We start from the raw sequence: 26,248 nt of genomic DNA, 5'->3' as shown, positions 1-26,248 counted from the left end.
TAAAAATAATATCCATTGTGAATTTAGCTTTTCTTTCGGTTTGTGGCTCATTGATGAATGGATCCTGGCTTTTGTGAACATATTTGGCATGCACCGAAATAGTAGTCTAAATCAACAATCGTTAGCCTATGGGTGGTCAGCTAACTATTCACTTTGACCATTAACTGTTTGCAGTATGAATTCATCTGCTGAAACTTCTTAAACTAGGAAACAACAACAACAAACAGTGACCAGCAAAGAGTGAATAATTTACTTCTGGTACAAACTTTTGGCTGAATAATGATTTGTGCTCAAACTCATGGAACTTTCAGGATTCAGCAACACTTTTTTGTGACTACCTTGTGGTTGTATACATAGTCTTAAATACAGAATCTCATGAAGCCATGAATAATAGTGACCTGGACTCAAGGCTTTCATTCATGAATCTGCTTTTTACATTTTCAACCAGTTCTGCCTCTGTCTCTGAATATCATCTGACTGAATGTCTCACTGCTCTCCTGGGCATGTCCTTTGCAACCTAATCAGGTGAAGAACCAGAGCTTCTGAACTTTAGTCAGGGTCAGTTTTACAGGCAGGTAGTATTGCCCATGTTACATGTCAGACAGAATTGAGGGTCTCCAAAAGAGATATTAGCCTGACCCATATGGGAAAACATGTGACATTATTAACTTGGACTAGAGGGGTTCTAGTAAGTGTACTAGTCCACAGCTATTTACAAGAACAATGTAAAGTTTCAGTGGTTTTCAGTTGAACAGAGTTTTGTGAACTCAGTGCCGTGCAAGAGCGCTGATTACGGTGTATGTTTTGAATGAGGCATCTCTGAACTTAAAACCACATTTGCTGTCCGTGGCTGTGTTTAAGAGAGAAATATATGAGCTGCAAATCCAGATCTTTATCCAAATTTTCCCCAAGCTTATGAATATTAGGAGCCATCTTTACTGATGTAAAATGTTTGTTTTGTAAAAGGCCAGATTCTGATAGTTTTATTCATGTTAACTAGACTAGAATGGTTGGACTAGAAGCATCTGGTGGTCCCTCCTGACCTGAAACTCCTGATATTCCACATATAGCCTCTTTAGTCAATAGAACAGTTCAGTTAGTGTTACTGACCGGGGTAAGGGTCTCACTATCTGGCCCAATGTAATATTGTAATAATTCATTATAATGATCATTACACTAACATTTTACAAGAGATGGTAAAGAAGGGTCAAGGGGATCCATCTCTAGTATGTAAGTGTTACAGTATGAAACCATTTGACTATAGAGTGTTGCAAACTTTTTGTATCACAAAATTAATCAACAGACTAGGACAATGAGGACTTTTTAAAAACTTGTCTTTATTGTTAACATCTGAGAAGTTTCTGAAGAATCTGTGGTCCATAAAACATTGAGTATTTTTTTAAACAGCATTCTAAACCACGTGTCAGTGTCGGGAGACAGGAAGCAAAGTACAGGAGAAGTTGCATAGATGAATTTCACCTTTCTCCTTTGGTGACCTGGGTAGAAGGAAAAACAAAAAGGATGACTTGGTAAAACTAAAATGTACATCTAAACTACCAGTAATTGTATATGACAGACAAGGTGGGTGAGGTAATATTTTATTGGACCAACTTCTGTTGGTGAGAGACAAGCTTTTGAGCTTAGAGCGAGCTCTTCTTCTCTTCCCAAATCTGAAGAGCTATATAAGCTCAAAAGCTTGCCTCTCTCACCAACAGAAGTTGGTCCAATAAAAGATATTACCTCACCCACCTTGTCTCTCTAATATCCTGGACCAACTCGGCTACAACAACACTGCACACAAGAATTCTGTCTGATAACCAAAGGTGACACCATCCATTTGTGAAAGTACATGTGTGGTAGTTAAGAGTTCTGTTCACATCATCTGCTTGGTGTGTTTTTTTTTTTCTTTGTTTTTTTTTTTAAGGATACAGTTTAAGATTGCAGGATCAGAGCCTCTGTACTCAGAATTATTCACATGCTTAACTTCACACACTATGTGCTTGATTCTGTACCATTCAAGTCAATCAGAGTTTTCCATTAACTTGAATGTGAGCAGGATCTTGCCCTATGAAATCATTTGGGACTGCTCACATCACAAAGTTAAGCAAGTGAATAACTCCTTGTAGGATTGGGACCATAATGCTTCTCAGTGTTGTAAGTCAGACTTCCATTGTCAGCTCAGCATAGGGATGTCCTGAGTACAGCTCCGTCTGTGCCAGAAGACCAAGTTAAATCACAGAGCTCCCCAACTCAGTTAGAACACAAATAAAACTTGTGTGGACATGATCAAGGCTCTATCTCCAGTCATGGAACAGGGTTAAGATATAATCCACATTTAGCCATGTTGTAAAGGGATCAGTAGAGAATCCTACTGTAACTATATATGCAGTTGGACAGGTCTACCATGTTTCTAATACTCTATGGATCATGTTACCATAATATCTGAACACATTACAAATATTAATTTATCCTTCTAACATCCCAGTGAGGTACCGTAAGAACTTCTCCCATTTTGCAGGTGAAGAACTAAGGTAAGGAGAGACTGATCTGCCCTCAATTTGGGAATAAAAACTGGATTTCCAATTCCTAAATCCCAATTCAGTGCCTTAACTCACAAGACCATCCATTCTCTCTTGCCTTGACCAATATTCAGTCTTGATGATGGTTGGATGGCTATCACAACTAACCTATCTGGGCTGATTTAGAGGTCCAAATACAAGCCAGCATCATGAATGAGAAAATGAGTTTACAGTTCATAGTTTGGGGTTTTCAAAAGAGCCTAGGGGAGTTAGGCACCCATCTCCTTAGGTTCCTTTGAAAATCTCAGCCTTGATCTTTGCCCTGGTCTAAAGGGTGAAATGTATGAAAATTACTATGAAGGATTCTTTGTCAGAATGTGTCATTTAGGATAAGAACCCTAGACTTTCAGCAGAATGTTGAGTATTCTTCGGATTGGGCTAGCCAAAGTTGGGGAGATGTTCAGTGCTGCTGATGATAAAGGAGTAATTAGAAAACCCCTTCTGAATTTGGGAAGAAAAATTTGGCACATGCTCTGTAAGAGTAAAAACCACATACATAAGGGGCCAGGACCACCTTTTTGTTCTGTGTTTGTACAGGACCCTAGAACAATGGGATACTGGTCCATTAGTAGGTTCCTAGGCACCATGGTAACACAAATAGCAGCAAGGAAGAAATCTGACATTAAATTATGAGCATATTTGTTCTGAGCAGTTAAATGCACAGAGCTCCCAATATATAAATTTTGCTGTTACCTGAAATGCTTTAGACTCCGACAATTCCTAAAATGGCTTTAATTTCAGCTATCAGTTTTGGATCCTGGAAAAAGATTACAAATATTTACACGAGAGAATCAAAGAAAGGAAATTGCATAGTATTTGAGCAGGAAGCTTCAATAAGCTAAATTCTATGGTCTGTTACACAGGAGGTTTGAGGGGATGATTATAATGGTCCTGTTACTGGTGGCTTGTCCTGAAGGACTGCAAGACCTGTGGCCAACCAGCCCTAATTATTAAGCAGCTATGCCTGGGAGAAGCTTGTTACAGGAGTTCATACTTTATTCTGCAAACTCAAAGTGATAAAACATGTTTATATAGAAATGTATTTCCAACAAATTAATATCTTGTCTGCCTGTAATATTTCCATGCATTTTTAATGTACCCACTTATGTGGTATCTGAGTAATGAGTAAAAAAATAAAATGCATAATTAGTCTAAAATACCCCAATTCTATATTTGTTATATGCTCATATGAACATATTTAATATATGGATGGTAATAGAAGTAGCATTAGATGATAAATCATTATTAAAATTGGATGGGGGAGTATTTTAAAGGAGGGTATATGTCATGAGAGCCAACTGAGTATTTCAAAATGAGAATATTTGACAAATTTTAATACTTTCTCTGAGTTGTCTGTGAGTCTTAAATTATTTTTCCAATTTCTGTGAATAACTCTTAGTAGGTCGCTCCCAAGTAGCTTTTTCCAAATATTTGATTTTTGAATTTTGAAATCTGAACTGTTTTGACTGAACACAAGTCACATTGCACACTTCTGTCTCCTGACGGGATAAGCATAAAGCTTAGAACTTGCGGAAATTGCTTTCTGACACTGTTCTCCAATATTTGCTTAAAATTAAGTCTCTGTGATTGTCTGCCTGAATATTCAGCAAGAGCAAAAATCAAAAGGAGTTGGAGGGCTTAGTCAAAGTAAACTTGTTTAAAAGTTGGAATGAATGTCCACAGAACATAATTTGCCCAGCTCTTCCTCTTTCCATGTTATTATTCAGACCTCTCTGCAATTATACAGATGCAATTTTCATTTGTAATCCTTAAAGCTCCTATTTTGCATGTCCTAGAAGAATCTTTAGCACATAAGGCAAATATTGGATGCAAACTCAAGCAGATTTAAACATATCTTTTAGATTAAATAAATTCTCTATGTGCACACGCACGCGCACACACACACACTCATATGTATATATATTGCTGTAGAGTGTATCATCTAGGCAAAATTATTGCTTCTTCACACACAGAGCCATTCTAGGTTGCTGAACATTTGATTAAAACGTATATATTGACATTCTCCATGCATTCCTTTAATCAAGAATATACCCTCGATACATGAAAATAGTGAGATACCTCTACACCAAAGCATGCCTCATGTTGTTCGGCTTTGCAGCACTTTTCTACCATGCCAGTAAAATCTGTAAAGATTTTCTGTTGCTGTTCATCTGTTATAGTGACCTTTAGTTTAATGACGTTGACAAGGAATCTGAAATGAACACAAAATGCAGCAATGTAAAATTAATACTAGTTATTGTGACTTGAGTTACCAATTTGTAATATCACATTTCCCTGATTCCTGTGCAGATTCACAGCCTGTTTACAATATGCTCCATATGGGCCTGATCTGATGTCCAATGACGTTTATGGGAGTTTTCCCATTGATTCCAGTGGACTTTGGATCAAGCCTAAATGCGGAATATAATACTGAGGAATATAATACAGAGGAAACTTTAAATAACCACCACCTGCGCTTCTGCCACTTCACCTACAACCCCAGCCTCACAACACTGTTTGTCCCCTGCTCCCACAACCACCTTCACGCCTTTTGCAACATTGCCCCTATGTCTGGAACAGACTTCTTGCACAGATAGGCAAAAAGCCACCATCAAAGTCCCTCTTTAAGACCCAACTCTGCTAGGATGCCTATGTGAAACTGGCCAACTTAGACATTTTTAGTATTCAGAGAAAATAACACCTTTACTTAGCATAGCACAGCTATGTATTGGCTCATGCTGAATAACCATGTCATCTTACTGATGTTATCACTGGCCTAAAGTCACACTCACATGCTGCTGGATCTTAAAACAGAAAATTCTTCCTCTTTAAAAAAAAATAAAATAAAATAAAATAAAAACTAAGCTACATGATGTCAAGTATCAGAGGGGTCTCTGTGTTAGTCTGGATCTGTAAAAAGCAACAAAGACTTATGCTCCAATACATCTGCTAGTCTATAAGGTGCCACAGGACTCTTTGTTGCTTTTCTAAGCTACATGAGTTGACCGTGAAGTGAATTAACTGTACTATTGGAAATTATTGCTCAAAGTTTCAGTGCAATGGGTCAGATCCTCAGGTGGGGTATACTGGTATAGTCTGTTGATTTCTACACCAAATCTTCAGTTGGTGTAACTGAATGCCTCCAATTCTGAAAACAGTAGCTGCAAAGCCCTGGCTAGGTAGAAAATTCATCCCATTAGTAAATGATGATGTGTTGACGACTCGCTGGTAAGGCTACCATAGTGCTATTGTAGCAAATGATTCCTCACTGTGTATGGAAAATTTTAGAGACAAGGTGTGGGCGAGGTAATATCTTTTATTGGACCAACTCCTATTGGTGAGAGACAAGCTTTTGAGCCACACAGAACTCTTCTTTAGGACTGGAAAAGGTACTCCCGGCATCATACAAAATGCATGGTGGAACAGATTGTTTAAAAATGAGCAGTTACAATATGTGCAAGGGACCATTCAAGGTAGAGTGTCCCATTAACACTTAGCAATCATAGGACAAAAAGAGGGGGGTAGCAGGTTACAGATTGCTGTAATCAGCCATAAATCCAGTATCTCTGTTCAGTCCATAATTTTTAGTGTCTAGCAGAGTAATGAATTGAAGCTCCCAGGCTCGTCTTTTGAAGGTGTTGTGCAGGTTTCCTTTGAGGCTGAGGACTGAGAGGTCAGATATGGAGTGATCACTTTGTGAAAAGTGTTCACCCATGGGTGATAGGGTGTGTTTTGTGTTTTATCATTTTCCTGTTCTAGTTTGTTTTGAGAGTGTAGTGATTGTCTGGTTTCACCCATCTTACATTTTGCTGGGAGTACCTTTCCCACACCTGAAGAAAAGCTTTGTGTGACCCAAAAGCTGGTTTCTCTCACTAATAGAAGTTGGTCCAATAAAAGATACTACCTCACGCACCTTGTCTCTCTAATATCCTGGGACCAACATGGCTACAACTACACTTTATATGGAAAATTATGTTAAACTGTGACTCTCCTTCCCTATCAGAGCTTAATCCTAAAATCTGCTGTGAATTAGCAAATGGATATCTTACGTTAGCTGTTTTATTTGCTGTGTTTCAGCAGGAGCAGTGCACAAATCTTCATGGAAGGTGAACAGTTCAGGGGTGAATTGAGGGGGCTTGTAGCTTTCATCAACTCCCATCTTGGTGAAACATGGTATCCTGTCAGCATATGAGTCATCGCAGCAGTGTGTGACTTTTTCATTGATAGGTGTAGCCTCCTGTCTCATGCACATATTCTGAATCACCACACTCAGCTGAACAAAGAAAGAGGGAGAGCAACAAAAACAAGGTTCACAGCACGTTTAGCTTTAAGGCTCATAAAAGCAATGCATGTTCCTAATGTCACATAGTATAGGCAGGGGTGCCGGCAGCTTTCACTTCTGGTTAAGCAGAGCTCCCATGAAAACAGAATGAAAACATTCAATCATTCTGGAACTTCTCAGACTTAGACAAGTGATTGTCCCAGACAAAAGTTGCCCCTTCTAAAGAATTTTATTCAGGACTTCAACATTTCGTCCAATCAGTAACCAGGAAAGGATTTATAACCGGCATTTCTGAGCCTAGCTGTGAAGGCAGCCATCTTCCAGAAAAGTGATGTAATTTCTTATGCTCTAAAATACAGATGGCATCTTCTTCTGCAGACTGTTAAACAAGAAATTTGTTCATGGTCTCTCCCCTTGGGTGCTCTTTGCTAGTTTCACAAATGGCATCGCTTCCCAGCAAGATGAGCTCACTGCCAGATCTAGACCCTTGTTCAGAAATACCTAAATCTTTAAACTGCCTTCAAATAAAACCTATTTCATGATGTCTTCATGGTAACCAGCATTTGGGGAACTCATCTCCATTCCAAATGTGGCAGATTTCCACCTATGCATTTGGAAGCCTAACTTTAGGCTTCTATTTAAAATTATATATATATATATATATATATATAATGTAGGCCAATGTCTCCATTAGAGAGCATACTGTATACTTCCTCCTTAACAGGATGTTGAACCTTTTGAGAACAAAATTGCTGCTCTCTGCATTTGGGCAGAATATTTAGCATTGTAAAAGTGCAGTACACAGAAAACACATCAAAAAGAAAGCTATGGTAAAGAAAGAAATGTACTCACATGTCTTTCTGAACAAGGTATGCGTCTAGATTCTGTTTCGTGGCAGCACTTGCTACCAACGGCTGCCATTTTCTTTGAGATTTCAATCAATGTTTCAGGTGACACCTGAGGCATTTTCTTGGTGTAGCGGACAAGGATACTGAAATAAAAAATATTCTAGATTGTTCAACTATAAAGAAAAATTTTAAATAAAGCACCTAGATAGGGCTGTTCAATGAAGTACAAATAGATCTGTCCAAAGCTGAACTAATTTTTTTGCATTCTTAGCTGTAGTAACAGAAGCAGCAATGAGTCTACCATTACGTGTGCTATGGAAGCCTACATTCCTGTTCATACCATAACTTCTAAATATTCTTCTTCTTCATTGGAATAATGGCATCGTCTGCACTGCCAGTTGAACAAACACTAATGGTTAAATTGTACCCTTGTCTTATTCATTTGGGTCTGGAGAATTTCATCTTTACAAAATCCTGACCATTCACTGGATAAACATGGAACCACTCCAAAACAAAGAAACATACGCTTTTAGGAAGCCATTTTCTCCCAAGCTGGCATGGAGAGCACAGTTAGTTTTGACTATTTCCTGAGTCTCCTGGATGTAACTCCTGAGTTTTTCTTCCTGCAAGTAAATATAATCCTTATTAGAGGCAGGTTATCTATCTAAGGCTTTCATTAGAGACTACACCCAACTCACAAAGAAACTCCTGTCTATCCCATTTAGGCCATTTCTATTCATAAATATTCTATCATTTCTGAGGTACACCTATGGCCCCCATCACCATCATCTGAGACCCTTGCAATCGTTATTGTAGTTGTCCTCACAACACACCTGTGCAGTTGGAAAATATTCTCAATATACAGATGGGGAACTGAGTCACAGGCAGCCTAAGTGGCTTGCTCAAGGGCATGCACCAAGTCTGTGGCAGACTAGGGAACTGAATCTGATATCCTGAGTCACAGACTACTACCCTAACCACTCTGTCGTCCTTCCTCTTGAGAATGACCTTTGACTTGTAGGAATTTGTTCATTATTCAGAATTATTTCATGATGCCCATAACTCCTAGTGTGAATGTTCATTTAGACAGTATACATCGTCTGTCTATGAACATTCTTGTGAAAATATTTTTGCTCACACAGATATCTGTGAAAAGTGAACAGAAGGTTCACAAATGCTATAGAGCAAACTGGTGGGTTTTAAATGGAAAAAAGTGTGTGTGCACTGCTTTAGTTTTAATGCAGTTTTGTCCAGGTTTGCAAAATCATAGTGCCACAGATTAAGGATAAAAGAGAATATTATAACCATTTATTTTGATGTCCTACCTATCACAAGTATAGAGTTTCACCCAGTAATTCCTGCATTAAGTATAACAACTTGTGGTTGAACTAGAGCATATCTTAGACATCCAATCTTGTTTAAAAGGCGTCAGGTAATTAGCAATCTATTACCCAAGGATGTAAATTATTCCAATAGCTAATTATTCTCTCTGCAAAAATTGCAACTTCTTTTCCATTTAAATTTGTATAGCTTCATCTTCCAGCAATTGACTCTACTAGCACTGTAAAATGAGCTTATGCAAGTTGTCACCTTCTAACAAATCCACTTGCATTCTGTCTAGTTAGACTTTCTCACTGAATGGTAAACTCTTTGGGAGAGAGACTGTTTTATATACAAGGCCTAGTACAATGTGGCCCTGATCCTCACTGGGGCCACTGCCATTAGTCCTATTATGTTAGCATAGGATTTTGAAAGTGGATTCAAATCCATCCATTGATGTTGGGAAGGGAAACATTTTGACTTAAAACAAAACTCCAGACATCTTGTATGTAGTATTTTTTTCTCTCTTTATTAAACCAATTTAGTGCTAATAAAAGTTACAGGGCTTTTAACTTTGGAGATTGTTCAATGGATAAAAAGAGAACAACAAAATTAGTGGCAACATATGCTGTTCCACTAACTTGCCTTAACCCTCAATTTGTGGGACCATTTCTGGAATGACAGAACTATCCATTCTCCATGTTCGCTGAATCTTTAGCCCTTCTGCAGAAGTTAACATATAAGATTTCTCTATGAGGTTGCTTTTTTGATGTGCATACATGCCCATTAGAACTTAACTAAATGATCTCAGTCATTTTACATAGGCTCGGGGTGCCTTATGGAGTTACTCTAATTGTTTGTTCATTCATTCCAGGAAACCATAGGTACGTGTCATGAATGACAAACACAGAAATGCTACGTCATCTATGTAAATCCCAACTAATCCCCTTTATTAATCCTCACTAAATCCCTAACCATCAGAATCCCATCCAAATCCCTTTGGTCACCATCAACTCATGAGAATTTATCACCAAAACATTCTAATGTTTTCCTGTTATGTGTGATTGAACAGTAGAACTTACTGCGTGACTGTAACATTCAGAAGAATTCTCTGTTTTGCAGCATACTTCCAGGATGGCTTCGTATCCCTTAGCAATCCGCAAAAGCATCTGAGCAGAGAACTCAGGATGCCTTCTCGAATAGTCATAAAGAAATCTGTAACATGAAAACTGCCAGCATTAGAGTTTAAGACTATAGTAGCCTCTAACAAGTAACATGGTTACATGCTTGTCATGGGTACAATTCTTTACAGTTTGGATACAGTTCTCTTGTGCACGGGTGGTGGAGCAGCAGCCTGACTAATAGAGTACAGTTTTTGGCGCTATAAGAACAGTCTGTCAACATGGCTGCTGATGGAGGAGCTGCGGCCCAGGGCCAAAAATCTTTTAAAATCAGATATTACAGACAAAGCACATGGAACTCCTGAATGTAAAGAAATCTCATGCCACTGACAAACTGATCTGCAATTCATCTTCAGAAGGATGGTGGTAAATACAATGTGTCACAAAATATGGGAATTACAATCGAGGAAAATGGATAGAGGAAAATGGATAGAATTTCAAGATGCCGTAAGTGATAGGTCAGTCACTCAAAGGACCAGACAAAGGAATCTCTCCATTACAATACTCTGCAGGACATATCCTCAGGTGTAAAATGACATAGTTCAGAGAAGTCACCAGCAAGAACACATAACATTTGCTATACGTACTGTGCCATGAAGACATCATGCTCTGCAGCAAAGTGTTTGCACACCTCCTTGTCCTCTACGTATTTCTCAGCTAGCAAGGGCAAGCCTTCAGGTGTGTCATCAAACCCTGCCCTAACAACACACTCACTTCGTTCCACCACTGGCATCTCACAACAATTTTTTATTTTACTGGAGAAGACGTCTTGTTTAGAGCAGATATAGTTCACAATCTCTATCTGCAAAAGGAATGATACTGTGTCAGTTAAAAGGCCTTTATAAGCAACTACTTATTTTTAGTTTCCCAGTTGCTTTTCTTTTTACAGTTTTGAGGCCAAAGTCAGAGCCGCTCTTGCTAATTTGCTAAGGAAATGGAAGACTCGCTAGAGAGGGGAAACAGTTTTTCAGGAGGCTACAACCAAAACTCCACTAGGCTGCTTTCTGCCTAGTGAAGAGCAAGCAGAGCTAATGGAGTTCCAGCTGTAGGCACCTGCTGAAACCTGCTTGGAGCCATGGCATCCCTGCCACGCTCCCTGGACCAGCACGGGGTGATGTTGTTCCTTCCTTTGTCATTAGAAAGCTAGAGGGGGTGAACAGTCTGCTAAAGGTAGCAGAAATCATCAAGCACCTTGACACAAGGGGCTGCCACTTTACCCTTTCAACCACCTGATCTCTTTCTGCTAATACAAGACATGTCAGCCATTACAAGGAGCCACTACATGCAAAAACCCCACAGAAGAAGAAAGTCAGCCCTGTGGCACAGCTTGCCTACCGGTCTGAAATCTGCCCAGCACTCTGAAATGGGTGGGCACTATAACATAGTTATTTCACACACATTTAGGGACCAGTTCTGCAATCCTTACTCATGTGAGTTACCCCATTGAGTTTAATGGCACTACGTGAGTAAGGATTGCTAGATTGACCCTTGGAGCCTACTTAACAATTTGGGCTCACAAATGATGCATAAATACCTCATACACAAGGAACAGCTGACTTGTTGGCATCCTCCCTACCTCTCTGCACACCTTAATTTGAATTACAGAACTGGGTATGCATGGTGAAGACAAGAGTTTTCTGTTAAGGAATTGCTAGACCGCCCTAGAATGCTGCAGGATAACCAGACATTGCTATGGCCTGCGTTCTACAGGGGCTGGTAGTACAGCTTATTATTAAGCTTGCCCAACCCTTCCCATCCCATCCTGTTTTCAGTTGCTTATATCTTTGCCAAACTTTAACTGTTGGGTGATGTTTCCCATGCCAGGGGTCTGCTTCAGGCTGAATGTGGCTGGAAAATTTCAGCCCAAACTGTGTAGGAGTTTCTGAGAACAAGGCTAGGGAAATAGACATTGAAACGCAAGGTTAAAATAATTCTGGTGACCTCTTCTTTGGAAAGCTTTAGTTTCCCTATGCTTTGATGCAGAGACTTGAAATTTGGCAGGGGCATGGCCTTTGTATCAAGGAAGTGCATTTTGCCATCTCTGTGAAAATTGAGGGGGAGGGCTGCAGGAATAGATTGGGGCAAGGAAGACTGAGAGCGGTGAAGATTAGGAGTAGAGAGACTGGAACAGAAGCCTGAGGAGAGGAGACTAAGACTAACTAGTTGAGGAGAATGGCGCTGGGACAAGGAGCCAGTGGTGGGGTAAACACAGGGCTGGGGCAGGGTAAAAGGTATCAAACTTGGGGATCTCTGAGTCTCCCTGGTCCTCCTCTATCAGCAAATATCAATGAAATCCACTGGCAAAGTATCCCATCACCCACATAGAGATTAATGACCTACTGCTACTATCAGTTACTCCATAAACTCAAGTGGCAGAGGTCTGTGTGGTGAATCTAAAGGTTCCAATCCAATATGACAAACTGTTAAAAAATATTAACATGGAACAAATATAAGTGTCACGTAATTAAAGACTGTATTATAATACATACACACAAGCAGGCTAAATTAAGGTGGCACAGGCAAATTTATTCCTGGCATTTCCTAACTTTTTTGAATGCTTGACTTTGCAACCTTAATTTTCTTTTAATGTAATGGTTAGACCCAGAGCTGGCGTAAATTGGCTCCCCTGAAGTCAGTAGAGCTAGCCCGATTTACACTAGCTGAGGATCCAGCGCTGACATTTTAAGGGCTGAGGAGCCAACCATCCAAGAGTGTGTAGGTGTATCACTGTAAGTGAACAGGCCGTGTTCTGTTATTTTCAAATGTCAACACTAAGCAAAAGCAACATAACTTACCCTGTCATCTGTACATTCGATCATGTCGCCAGCACAACACTCCACATGGAGATGTGTGATCTCCTTTACAATTTTGTGAATCTCTGGAAATGAAGCCTTAGGAAATTTTTGGCTCATTATAGCAAGAGTACTATAAAGGGGAAAACATCAGAAAAATGTCTGATTTAAAGCTCTGTATTGAAAATGAAACTTGCAAGTCACTACAATTTAGGTTACTCTAAATCATGATGGATTGGTTTAAATAAAGCAATTTTAAATCATTTATTTTAATTGTGACTTAAATCAGCAAACAGAAGAGCTTGAATTAAATCAGTGATTTTCATATTATTTTGTATTTGTACTTTTTTAGCGTTTCCACCCTACCCCTAAAGAAAGTCTCATTGGCTGGTAACCATTAAAACACGTTGATTTGTAACCAAATACACCTCTACCCCGATATAACACGAATTTGGATATAATGAGGTAAAGCAGCGCTCCGGGGGGGCGGGGCTGCACACTCCGGCGGATCAAAGCAAGTTCGATATAACGCGGTTTCACCTATAACGCGGTAAGATTTTTTTGGCTCCCGAGGACAGTGTTATATTGGGGTAGAGGTGTATAGCATTTACATTAAACTTGGTCATAATCTGACCTAACCAGGAGGATAACTTTATCTATACACATTTATTTAAGCAATTACATAGCTAAATTTACATTTATTCAGAATCGTAATTTTCACATTTTTGATTGTTAAAAATGGTGAATGATGCATTTCTTATGTACAAGAAGCTGATTAATTTTGTACTTGTGATTTTGTGTCAAGCTCTATTTGGGTGGAAATTCAAATTCAGTTAAATACACAAAAACAGCATTTTACCTTGTTTTTTAGTTAAATAAAACTAATGATTTTAGAACTAGTATATCTCATTCTCTCATACCTCATTTCTGCTCATAGATTGGAAGAGGAAAATAAGCTTTTCTGCTGTTTTGTTTGGGGTTTTTTTAACTCCCATTGGCATCTTAACTTTAAATGACTAGTCAGTGAACTGAACTGAAAAGAATATTCTCTCTGCACCCATAGAAGAGGATTCTGCTGTAATTTCTTGGTTAAATTTTTCAACAAACTGGTTCCAGGTTCTTATCTCATAACTCCTACCAAGTGAGTGGCTTGACTTTCTTAAAATCTTGGCAGCAGCCATGTACTGCTTAATGCATATTTTTATTTAATCTAAATGTTTTAATAGATTGTAATACATTTAGGCTTTAACATAAGATGCCATAATTTCAAATAGGATTATTTTTAAAAACTTGTATGAAATGAAATACAATTTATTTTTTAATCATTGAATTGTATCCACCCTGCTTTAAATTACGCAGGTAAATATTTCATCTCTGGGAGTCTTTAAATGGGCTGCATGTGGCTCATCTAAAAGAAATGCACTAGTTCAACTTCAGGTTATTGGGATTCTTGCAGGAATTACTGGGTGTAATCTGTCTCTTCGGTTATGCAGGAAGTTAGACTGGATCATTAGAAGGACCCCTACTAACCTTAAAATCTATAAATCTGCAACCGAACTACAATTCTGCTGTGGATGGAGCTCCCTTTTGTCTTCTGGAACAGGCTCTGGATTCAGGGGCCAGCATTAGAAAGGGGGTTGTGGGGGCGATAGGCACTCCAAAATTTGTCCTAACCCCTCCAGCACTACCCAGCTCCAGCTTCTGGCCTCCAACTTGGGTGGGGGATCTGGTGGGGGGAGGTGGAGCTAACACTTACCTAAGGAGGAGCAGGGGAGGGGATGACGGAGAAGGCCAGGGCCTCAAGGGGAGGTGCAGCCCCTCCAATTTTCTGTCTAGTCCATCTCAGCCACCCTTCTCCCTCCCCCCAGGAAGAGGCTGATGCTGCCCCTGTCTGGATTGATTAATTTATTTTTGTCATTTGTAAAAGTTCCCATCATCAAAATCTCCAGGCTCTCTCTATCTATCTATCTATCTATCTAATATAAAGAGTTTGAAGAAAGGTAGATTATGCAACCCATATCTGAGCAAACAGTTTGGTGAGATGGTTAAATCTGTCTTTAGCCCATATGGTTAGCCTTTCACTAACATTCACCGTTAATGTAAAATATATAACTCTTCCTTATTATGTGTCAATATACTAAAACTAACCCACAATTTTATTATACACTGAAATCAATGGGAGCTTAGCAGAGAAGCACAGTAGGAACTGGCCCATAATTGGGAAAACGCTTGCCTGACCTGATCTGTACACTGGATTTCAGAATGGCTGTCAGTGCTAGCTATTCCTTCTGCAAAAAGCACCTCCACATTTATTATAAGGAGGAGCATCAAACTCAGCACATGCAAACAAGTTACTGATTTGTTTCTGATGCTTTTCTCTGATGTAGCTTCAGGTCTTATGACAACCACTCGATTTTTATTATAAAATAGGGGTCAGAGCCTTACTCTGCCTTGAAAGTTCTTTCTCCAAACTTCTTCAGGATTCCACAGTTGTAGGTGTTCATCTTGCTCAGAAGTAGGACTCTTTCCTTTATCAAAGGGAGCTAGAGTAATAACAAGCACCTTGTCAAACGAAATGATCACATTTGATGGACTAGAAAAGAAAAAGCTGGCAGCGCCAGTTTAGAAACACAAAGCGCTCTTTCCTGATTAACTAAAAGTCCAAGCAAACCTAGAGTTCATTATGCAATCCTTAGCCCCAGCCCTTTATCGTGTAGGGAGGTGTATTATACACCCAAATTCTGCTACTCGCCTCCTCCGTAAGAAGCACCTTGCTCTGCAAATAGCTCCGTTGATTTGAATGGGACTACACAGCCCTATGCTTGTAAGACTGTGTGCTGCTCTCTGTGCCACCTGACCCGCCACATTGAAATAACTGGGAGTGAATAGTCATTGGGTCTGAGTATTAGTAAAGGCAGAATTTGGCCCATAGCATTCTAAAAGTAGGTTAATGGCTAGATTGTAACTTCCCCACAAACTGTATGTCAAGGGAGATACTCTGCTACTGGTCCGTACCGGTGCCAAATCATGAGAGCGCATGTAGTTGAAAAGAAAGCAGAACCAAAGCTGTTACTGTTTCACATCCTATCTGCTCAGGGCAGGAAGTACAGTGACTGCTTACCCTGGCATGCCTGGACCTAAGGTGTCTCTTACTCCCCCTTGCACCGCTGTACTGCATGCTGCCCCATCGCAGTCTAGACCCAGGCAATAAGCATATGATTTTTTTCCTAAGGAATGTATATTGCCCATATTTAGTACAGCTGAGCAATAATGATCACGGACTGACAGAATGGATTGGAAAAGGGATAAAATTCTTGCAAAAATTTTGATGGTAAAAATATATACGTGTATCATGACATTTCAAAATATGAAATTTTTCAACCCTCTAACATACTGACTCGTTCATAAGCAGTTTTCTGTGAGAGGTCAGGTAGTATTTATTCAGACGAAGATCAGCTTTCACACACAAACATGCAAAACTGATTTCCGGTCGTCGCCCCCCCCCCGACACACACACACACACACACACACACATATATATATATATTGGTTCATGAAGCCACCCACTTGATGAAAATTTCACAAAAAGCAAACTTTCCAGGCAATTAGATGACCTGGAGCATAACGACAACTATTTCCCCTTCCGTTTTCGCACACCACTAAATTCAATGCCAGTCATCTGTCATTTGTGTGCATTGCTTTAAAAAAAACCCCACAGATTAGTGTATACAGATATAAGGGATGGGGGGGGGAGAGTGAGAGAGAGAGAGAGAGACAGATTTTAATTTCAAGATTCCTAGAGATTCTGGGATAATTGACAGAACAAAATTATTTAAAAAATGTTATTAAACAAGATTTGATTGTGTCCTCTTAAGGTTAAAATTGTTCAATAAACAGAAGTGCAGTTATGATCAGAAGGAAACTTTTGAATAGTTAGCAATATTTGGTTTTTCACACTGAAAATCTGAATACCTTTTCATCCAAGCAAACACCAGCGTTGGCCTCTTTGCAACAGTGTTCAATTGCATGCTCAACGTCAACAGCTAGAGCAAGGATTGTGGGGGCATAAAGAAACTGGTGCCGTCTTGAGACTTCATAGATGTGACTGAAAAGAAAATACAAAACAACATGTGTTACAACCAACAACAAATAGCCTCTAGTCTATACAAAGCATTTGGGGGAGGGATAGCTCAGTGGTTTGAGCATTGGCCTGTTAAATCCAGAGTTGTGAGATCAATCCTTGAGGGGGCCACTTAGGGATCTAGGGCAAAAATCTGTCTGGGGATTGGTCCTGCTTTGAACAGGGGGTTGGACTAGATGACCTCCTGAGGTCCCTTCCAACCCTGATATTCTATGAAACAATTCTATACTAAAACAAACCAGTTCTAGCTCTGGTAACTACCAATGATACATGCCCAGGATGGAGTTCTGATCACAAAGGAAACACTCAGCTGGATTGCAGATTTTTGTGTGAACTCCTTAAATTTTCAGCTGCTCAGATTTTTGTTAACATTTTTTATTCATTTATTTATTGGGGGGGGGCAAAACTTTCAAAATTCCCTGATTTTTTTTTAAGGGGAATAAACAAAAACCCTTTTTAAGAGGTTTTTTGGGGGAGCAACTTTTTGCTCTCTCTTTTTATCATTTCACTGACTCTCTTCAGTAACAAAATGGGAAAAGGAACAAGGGAGGGGTGGGGGAAGGAGGAGAAATCCAAAAACCAGAAATGAAGAGGGGGGAAAGTTTGCCAAAAATCAAGATTTCAAAGAAAATTCCTGAAATGTTTTTGATAAAAAGATCATTTTAAGTTTAAACATTCTCAAATGAAAAAATTCAATCCAGTCTAGTAACTACATTCAGTGAAAATTTTCATTAAAATTTCAAATTTTGACCAGCTGTATATTCTAAAAGCTGCATAAGTGACATAGTCAAGTGTTCACAATGGATGTGTGCAGCCGTTTCCACATGCACAGAGGCAATTTTTCTAAAATGTGCTCCTGTGTGGCAGTATAGCACAGGCAGCATGGTGAATACTGCTTTTCTCCACACTAAAAATCTCTAATATAAAATCAACGTTCTTACTGTGCCATAAACGACTCTTTGTTTTCTTGGAATTTCTTGCACATTACTTCAGGCTCAGGTCTTTGATATGGAGGAAGGAACCCTGGAGTAGAATGTTTGAATGACAGGAAACACTGATTTCTTTCAGGGTCGGCTTTTCTACAGCAGTTGGCCATTTCACCATATGCTTCACCAAGCATGTCTATTTTGCAGATCTCATCCAGGACAATAGTAGGCTGTAGGGGAAAATACATTGAGTAGGGTCAGAGTTAAGGTTGCTCATGGAATGTCTGATATAAAAATCTAGATGACTGAAAATTTACAAATTACATCTAATCTGAAAACAATTAGAATTCATGGGCCAGAATCTCACCTGGTATAAACTGACATAGCTCCATTGACTTAATTAGAGTTATGCCAATTGAGATCACCTGAAAATCTGGTCCTATATTTATATTACTTTGACCATTTTAATGCTTTATTATTGGGATAGATTCACTGGAGGTTTGACTTAGTAGGCTGTAGAACAAATCCTGCTCACCTTATGCAGATAGCCTCACTGAAGTCAATGAGCATATGTGGGTGAATTTGGGAAGCAATTATTATTCCTTTAGTTAAATATCAATTTGGGCAGCCTTTGAGATGAAGCCATAGGATTCCTGATAGTTGAATTACCAGTTAAAATCAGCTAGAATACAATCCCAAACTGGCACATTAACTATAGTGCTGCCTACGAGCATATGTTAATATGGCTGAGCCCAAGTTGCAAAATTCAGGTCTGCTTCCAAATTTCAAAGCATTCAGAATTCAGGGGTTTTCAAATTGGGATTGACTTGACTGGGCAAGCATCTGTGGAAATTTAATGCACTCAGGCTAAACATTTTCAAAAGTGCCAAAGGGCCAGATCAGTTATTTAGGTACCTGAAGATGCACAGAGGCACCTAACTTGCTTAGGTACCTACTACTGGGATTTTCTAAAATGCCTACGTAAGCTAAATACCTATATGCATTTTAGACACCTAAACATCTTTGAAAATCTGAGCAAAGACTTAAAACCCTGCATCCCATTGAAAATGAATGGAACATAGGCTCGTAAGTCATTTAGATGCTTTTGGAAATCCCACTCTCAAAATGTAAGAGAATCAAGCGCCATGTTTCAGAATATATATACAATGGAGAGTAGCTCGCTAGCAGTATCAAAACCTGAGAGTCTTAAAGTTTTGTGATGAAAAACCAATAAGTGATTTTGGTTTGCTATTAAAGACTGCTACTGAGTGCTTTATCATAATGCTGTATTTGCAGTGTAAACAGAGAAGAATCATAATAACAATGGACTCTTTGCCTACCACTGGTTTCAAACACTCTGGGTCCTGCTCATTGGCAACACACTTGTGTGCAAGATCCACGACATCCTTCACCTGTTTAGCTATCTCTTCATAAGGGCACTTGTGGAGAAACTGAGCAAATGTGATCAGGGCACTGAAACACAAAGCATATTTTTAAAGATGTAGATAAGGGGGGGGGGGAACTTCCCTGAATTGCTAGTCGTCTTCTGGATTCAGAGACATTGCTGGTATCTATGGTAACCAGGCAGAGAACCACTGAGTAAAAGAGGCAGGCAAGAAGTTTGCTGTAGATTCAACAAAATTAGTGAGGGCCAAATGTTCCCGGGGCCTCAGTACCGGTGTACACAAATTTGTATGCACAATCGTGCAAATGGCTGTGAGTAAAAATCGTGCATTCAAATGTCAGATGCCTAAACTGAGAAACCACATAATCATATTTCCACAATCGGTATCCTTCCTTGTCCTTTCCTCTTCCTGGTGTATGGTTTATCTTAACACTTCTCTAGCAAGACCATGACATAGACTATAAATGCCTCAGATCACGGACTTTTCTTCTGTGTGTTTCCTGGAACTTGTACCCAGTACACCTGTAGGTGCTATAAAATAATTATTATCATCAATGTTAAATAATGAGATCTTCAGCTATCTCCACCATGCCTAAAAACCACATAGGTCAAGCTGACTTGTCTCACATAAACATCCTTTTGATCTATAAATGTGACTCCTTCAGTCATCCAGAGGGAATCACATCCACACTACTCATAGGCCCTAGCAGGTCACTGAGGGACTCTGACTAAATCTTGCAAAGCGCAATGTATTGTGTTGCCACAAGGCCAGACAATGATACTTTGGCTCACCCGTGAGCATCAGTCAAATGTAGGATTGTAACTGCTTCAGCCAGCAAGTTTTATCTATATATTATCTAACTGGACATTTAGAAGGCTAACATTTCTGTCACATTCTTTTTTTATATGTCTCGTGTATTCTATTTATTCATCTTGATGGGGGTTTTTGGCCAACTAAGAATGTAAAATGATGAGGATGATTATCACTACAGAACATAACTCGAATGTTCACTTACGCTCCTTTAAATGTATCTTCCTTTAAATCGTTGAAACGGTGGACAATCTCACTCTTGTGTTCTAAGCGGAAAAAGAAAAGAGAACAATGAGGATCATTTTTTACATTAGCTATGTATAGAATCATGCCCCTATAGGGAATATATTCTGGGCATTTGGGGTGGGATTTTCAAACGTGTTCAGCATTAACCTAACTGTTGAACTCAATGGCAATTTTCCCACTGACTTCAGTGGGATCAGAGAAAGTCCAATTCTGAGCACTTTAGAAATCCCACCACTTGCTAACCTTCATTTCTGCTAACCCTGTATTCTCCCTCTCTCTAACCTCATCTCATCTGGCCCATCTATTCCACTTGCCATCCATCTGGCCCATCTATTCCACTTTGTATTTTATATGTCTCGTGTACCCTGGCCTCGTACATTGCTAATCTATCCTAAGTAAAATATTCCCACCATTAGCATTTTTCTGATTTAGTGTTTAACTGCATAAGTGTGTTCCTATTTCAAGTATAGGAAATAACTCATATGGGTATGTCTACACTTCAGTGTAGACACTACCTATGCCGACGGGATGGGTTCTCCCGTTTGCATAGGTAATCCACCTCCCCAAGAGGTGATAGGTCAACAGAAGAATTTTTCCATGGACGAGCACTGTCTACACAGCGACTTAGGTTGGAATAACTGTGCCACTCAGGGATGTGGATTTTTCACACCCCTGAGCGACATAGGTATGCCAACCTAATTGTCTAGTGTAGACCAGGCCTATGACTATTGGTAAGTATGGACTTTCAATGACAACCATTGTACTATTCACAAAAGAGATGAGCTGAGGACGATACATTTTGGTTTGGGGATCTGTTGGAAGGGTTTTTATTTTGCAAACTCAAAATTAAAGCTAGGTTGGGTTGGATTCTTGTTCCACTGTATGCAAATCACCATTGTCTTCAGTGAGTGGAAGTATCAGGCCAAACTGAAATCTTTTATATATCTGTAGTGAATATAGCTTATGATTATACAGCATTGTTCATCCCAAAGCTCTTTGCAAGGTGTGTGCATAAAACAATCATTCATCTACCACTGCACTATATCCACCTCTGGGGTGGAACTTGGCAGCCATTCTGTCCTAATAACACTATTCAGTGATTTTTTTTAAAAACATTGAAGAACAATTATGCTAACTGAAAGTAAAAGAGAGACTTTCACTAGATAAAATGTAATTACTAGAGTCGTTATCTGGAAGGATACTGCTTCAGGCCTACCTAAGATTATGTGATTTCTGCATTCCTTTTTGGGGTGTGATTCTAAACCTACTGAAGTAAGTGGTAATTGTTTCATTAATTTCCATTGATTTTGGATCACGCCCTTAAAGTTCAGTTTTGAGATTGCAAAATTAACTTCAACCAGTCACCAAAACAATTATAAAATACAAAGTTTGCAAAGACAGCATGAAAGCAAGTAGCTAATATAGATCTTTCTTACCTGCATCTCTAGCAGATCTTTTCAGATCTCTGGATATAGCAAAACTGAAGAGGAAAATAAAAGAAATAAATGCTAGCCACTTCATGGTTGCAGGTTATTTTGTGGGGATGAATTATTCGGGAATGGTAGAAAGACTGATGGAAAGAGCATTGATTAATATACTCTTCTCAGCTGGTGTCTGTAAAAGATTAACCATACACTTTCCATCTGGCCTGAAGAAGATTACAAAATGGGAAATATCCTTGCCAAAAATGAATTTGATAAAATTATTTGCTTATGAAGTTTGTGACCTGGAACTTTTTGTTTTGAAGACCTAGTAAATTCATTAACTTTCCAACACCCAGACAGAAAAAGATTTGTGTAAATTACCTTCTCAAATGACATAAAAGGGATTCAAGGGATCTTATTAATGTATCATTTAGGCTAATCCAACAACCATGCATATTCTTAGCTAATATTTATACAAAAGTAATCTGGACTAATGGTGTGCAGGTAATGGTTTGGCTAGCTAGGAGTATTAAGTTCAGAAAGTAATCCGTAATTGCAGCTATCTAATAAATTATTTTAAAATTAACTTTTTTATAAAAGATGAGGTACCAGACTCATCAGGAAACACACACAGATGCTTTGCACTGCTCCAATGACAGACATACACTGGACACTTAAGATGAATTTATGGTTGCTTTGCATGAGTAGAGTAGCAGAAAGAAGTCAGAGCTGCTGGTGAATCTGATTTTCTATTTGGCTAAAGAAAAATATCACAGGTTGATGTGATACATTAGTGAGACCAAAGGTAAAGGAGGATTGAGTTTCCACATTTAATTGGCCCCAGAATTCTCAGAAAAACAAAAAGTAAAGATGTGGAATGACATATCCTGTGCTTGTGTTCATATTCCAGGGACACTCATGGAAACAAAGATGAAACTTACGTCTACACTACCCGCCGGATCGGCGGGTAGCGATCGATCTATCGGGGATCAATTTATTGCATGTAGTGTAGACACGATAAATCGATCCCCAATCGCTCTCCCGTCGACTGCTGAACTCCAGCTCGGCGAGAGGTGGAAGCAAAGTTGATGGGGGAGCCGCGGCCGTCGATCCCGCGCCGCGAGGACGCAAAGTAAGTAATTCTAAGTCGACCTAAGATACGTCGACTTCAGCTACACTATTCTCGTAGCTGAAGTTGTATATCTTAGATCGATCCCCCCTCCCCCAATGTAGACCAGGGTACATGGCCCAAGGGAGACAGAGCCCTATTTCAGATAATGTATCTCTGTTGTCTGGAAGATGGGATTGACCCTTTCACCTTGTGTAGGACCAAATATCAGCTCACAACTTCTGGGAGATGACCTGAGGTAACATCCAGGAGGAAAGCTGGTGAAATAGTAAAAGATGTGAGTTGTGCAGTTTTGATGTGAGTTTGAGTTCTACATGTCATGGGTTTGAGTTATTCGTCTCTGGCAGAGAGTTGTGAAAATGTTTGCAAGCCCTGACATTTTCACTAGTTTTAACACACACCAAAAAATGATTCATCCCAGGAGTGCTTTATTTCTTATTCACAATTCTCCTGTTTTAAAAAATTTCATTCCACTAGTCAGAGAGCTTTGGGGCCCAACCATGCAGTAGGAATGATGGACAGTGATCAGTTTGCAAAGAGTTTTATGACTGTCTGACTCATAGGCAGAAAAATATTTGTCCAATCTATTCAGTGAGTACTTTTGAATAACAGAAGGCTAGACTGTCAGATGGTGTAAATTAGCATAGCTCCACCATGAGGAATGCAGTGATTTGCACCAGCTAAGGATTTGGCCCATATTTATTTCAAAATAGGGATCAGTTTATGAATGGAGAAAGGGGCTGACCTCATAACAAATATTATCCACAATGAATAAATCGACCATTCATAGCCCGATTACATAACTGACTTTCTACTGGACCCCTCAACCTCTTTGTTAATCACCCTTTAACTTTCTTCCAGTGAAGTGGTAGTCTGACCTACAGTGGGCGACTCTTTGATTTTGGCTGGGAGGAATGAAATAAGTCACTGGTGGAAACAGCCTTGAGCATATGCAGAGTAGAAAAAGTAGGAGATTAGCACACAACATGGATAGGCTTGGAAGAATTAGATTTTGATCAGTAAATGTTGATAAACGTCAACTTTTGTCACAGCTGACAAAATATGTCCCTCAATAATCATTTAAACTTTCAGGTAGGCAAAGGAAGAAAAATGCTCCTTGAAAACTTATTAGAGTTTGAGGCTGTTTACTTTGTATATTTTGACAATTTGTCTTTTAACAACTATGAAGCTTTAACTTTTTGAATCTACTTTTTGAGACTACTATCATTAAATAATTATTGACTGATGCCCCCTATTGTCTGACACCTCCCCCCATAGTCTCCTGCAATGGTGAACATTTAAATCAATAAAAATAAAAAATAATTGAAAATAAACATTGAAATTATATTTAAAAAATGTATTCTGCCAAACCTAGTCATGGATAAATGTAGTGCTTTCTCTTCAGAATTACCAGGCTGACTGTGGTAGACACCCATTTGTCAAATGTTCCATATTTGTACAGAAAAGGTTGGGGCTAAAACAGCCAAGCTACAAGCTCTGTGTAATTCTAATACATATGATCAGCTGATCACTACATCTTCTCCAGCCTCAATCCCACCCTGTATGCTTTCTTCTCTCATCCCAATATTGGACTCTGAGATATCACTCCTGCTGGGTGCTTTTAACTCCTTAACCTACCCCCATTATCCAATTCCCTCCTATGATGGGATGTACTAGGGCTTTTCTGCCCCCTGCTGGAGGCATTGCCACCCTGACACACCCACATGCATGGGGAACATCACCTGGGAAAGAGGGGCAGCAAGTTTAGGTCTCCAAGCACTGCCTAGAGAACCATTCAGGCTCTGGTACTGGTGGAATCAACAAGACTTGGTCCTCCAACAGCTGGGAAGAGACCCACCAGGTGAAATAAGAATGCTTGCCTTTTTATTATGGAGTGCTGGGTGGAGCTGGGCCAGGACAGAGTTGCGCCCCAGTGCTAACCCAGAACATTCAGGCACAGGTCAGAGCCTAATTATCCAACAGCACCTTCAAGTAAAAACCTGTGACAAACTGGCAGTGGTGATGGTGGTGGTTAGAAGGCTTCTCTCATTGTGTAATGGGGAGTGCTCCCCTACTGGTCCTGCAAGAGCTGAATTGGGCCAGGTGGGCCTAATCAGATTGCAAACAGGTGAGCTTTAGGCTGGAGGCAGCTAATTAGAGGGAAGCTCACCTGTGCAGGAACAAATGGGGTTTCTACAAAAGCCAGGAGGCTGGCACAGAAGATAGTAGGTTACAAACTAAGCAGCTGGAAAAGGCTGTAGGAAGTAGTCACTCCCTGGGAAGAGGAGTCTTGGAGCTGGTACACCCAGAGAAAGGAGCAGAACCAGGAGTTGGTAGGAAGTAGTCTAGAAAAGGAGTAGTGAGAGCAGGAAGAGTAAAGCCCAGAACTGCTGAGCTGAGGGTCCCTGGAATGTAACCTAGAGTGAAGGGTAGGTCTGGGTTCCCCTTCCTGCCACTGAGGGAGTGGCATTGGGGCAGTGAATGGCAGACTGCCTAGGCCTGTTGATGGATTGAACCCCAGAAGGGGGAACACTGAGTGACCTAGCCAATGGTCTAAGTCATGAAGAGGATGCTGTGGGTCCTGGGGCTAGAGAAGCTGCAGACCAGAGTTGGAGTGACAGCGTGCAAACTGTGGATGGAGATGATGGCCTCAAGAGTTAATTCCCAGAGGAGGTGCCAGTGCAGTGGTGAGTAGAGCACTCCATGACACACTGGAGTAATTTCTCTTAGCCTTCAAACATAATATGATCTCCCTTAGACTATTTAAAAACCCTTGTCTCTTCAACTACGGTCCCCACTCCTCTCCTTCCCTTTGCCTTAAGCTTCCTTGAGAATGCTCCCTCTGATTTGACTTGCATTCCTCTACTTCTTTCTGGGATCTTGTGCAGTTGTTACCATCCCCTGCCTTACTCCACTGAAATTTGTTCTCTCAGACATGGTTAGGAAGAAACTTCCCATATGGGCTGGTAATAATAGCAGACAATTATGGTAAGTCTCTTCCGACTTCCTCTGACACATGTGGTTTTGGCCATTGTCCAAGACAGGGCACTAGATAATCTATACCTAGGGTCTGCTCTGATATGGTAATTCCTATATTCCTCTTTTCTCATGTTTTCTTTAATATTTGCTTTAAAATGTCTGGTTTGGGGAATATTCCTGCCTGT

The 26,248-nt window shown here is 39.8% G+C and overlaps 1 protein-coding gene across 1 annotated transcript; it reads right to left on the bottom strand.

Moving 5' to 3' along the window:
- Window positions 1–1,317: 1,317 nt before the first annotated feature.
- On the bottom strand, window positions 1,318–22,093 carry LOC128838725 (albumin-like). The gene is made up of 15 exons (XM_054031165.1): window positions 21,968–22,093; window positions 20,491–20,551; window positions 19,410–19,542; window positions 18,085–18,299; window positions 16,975–17,107; window positions 15,448–15,545; window positions 13,006–13,135; window positions 10,798–11,012; window positions 10,112–10,244; window positions 8,235–8,332; window positions 7,714–7,852; window positions 6,629–6,852; window positions 4,659–4,791; window positions 3,273–3,336; window positions 1,318–1,496 (listed from the first exon to the last, which is right to left on the bottom strand). The coding sequence occupies exons 1-14, from the start codon at window positions 22,050–22,052 to the stop codon at window positions 3,283–3,285; spliced, it is 1,851 nt and encodes a 616-aa protein (XP_053887140.1). The 5' UTR covers window positions 22,053–22,093; the 3' UTR covers window positions 1,318–1,496; window positions 3,273–3,282.
- Between the last annotated feature and the right edge of the window lie 4,155 nt (window positions 22,094–26,248).

The sequence above is a fragment of the Malaclemys terrapin genome, chromosome 5, assembly GCF_027887155.1.
Source record: "Malaclemys terrapin pileata isolate rMalTer1 chromosome 5, rMalTer1.hap1, whole genome shotgun sequence".
Classification (NCBI taxonomy): domain Eukaryota; kingdom Metazoa; phylum Chordata; order Testudines; family Emydidae; genus Malaclemys; species Malaclemys terrapin.
This window is presented reverse-complemented; position numbering and strand designations above follow the sequence as displayed.

Bases quoted from the DNA above. Each gene is read 5' to 3' on its own strand.
- LOC128838725 (XM_054031165.1), bottom strand. From the start codon at position 22,052: ATGAAGTGGCTAGCATTTATTTCTTTTATTTTCCTCTTCAGTTTTGCT. The intron at 19,543-20,490 runs GTAAGTGAACAT...TTTGTGTTTCAG, and splicing joins GAAGATACATTTAAAGGAGC to TGCCCTGATCACATTTGCTC. The intron at 4,792-6,628 runs GTAAGATATCCA...TGTTCATTTCAG, and splicing joins CAGCAAATAAAACAGCTAAC to ATTCCTTGTCAACGTCATTA.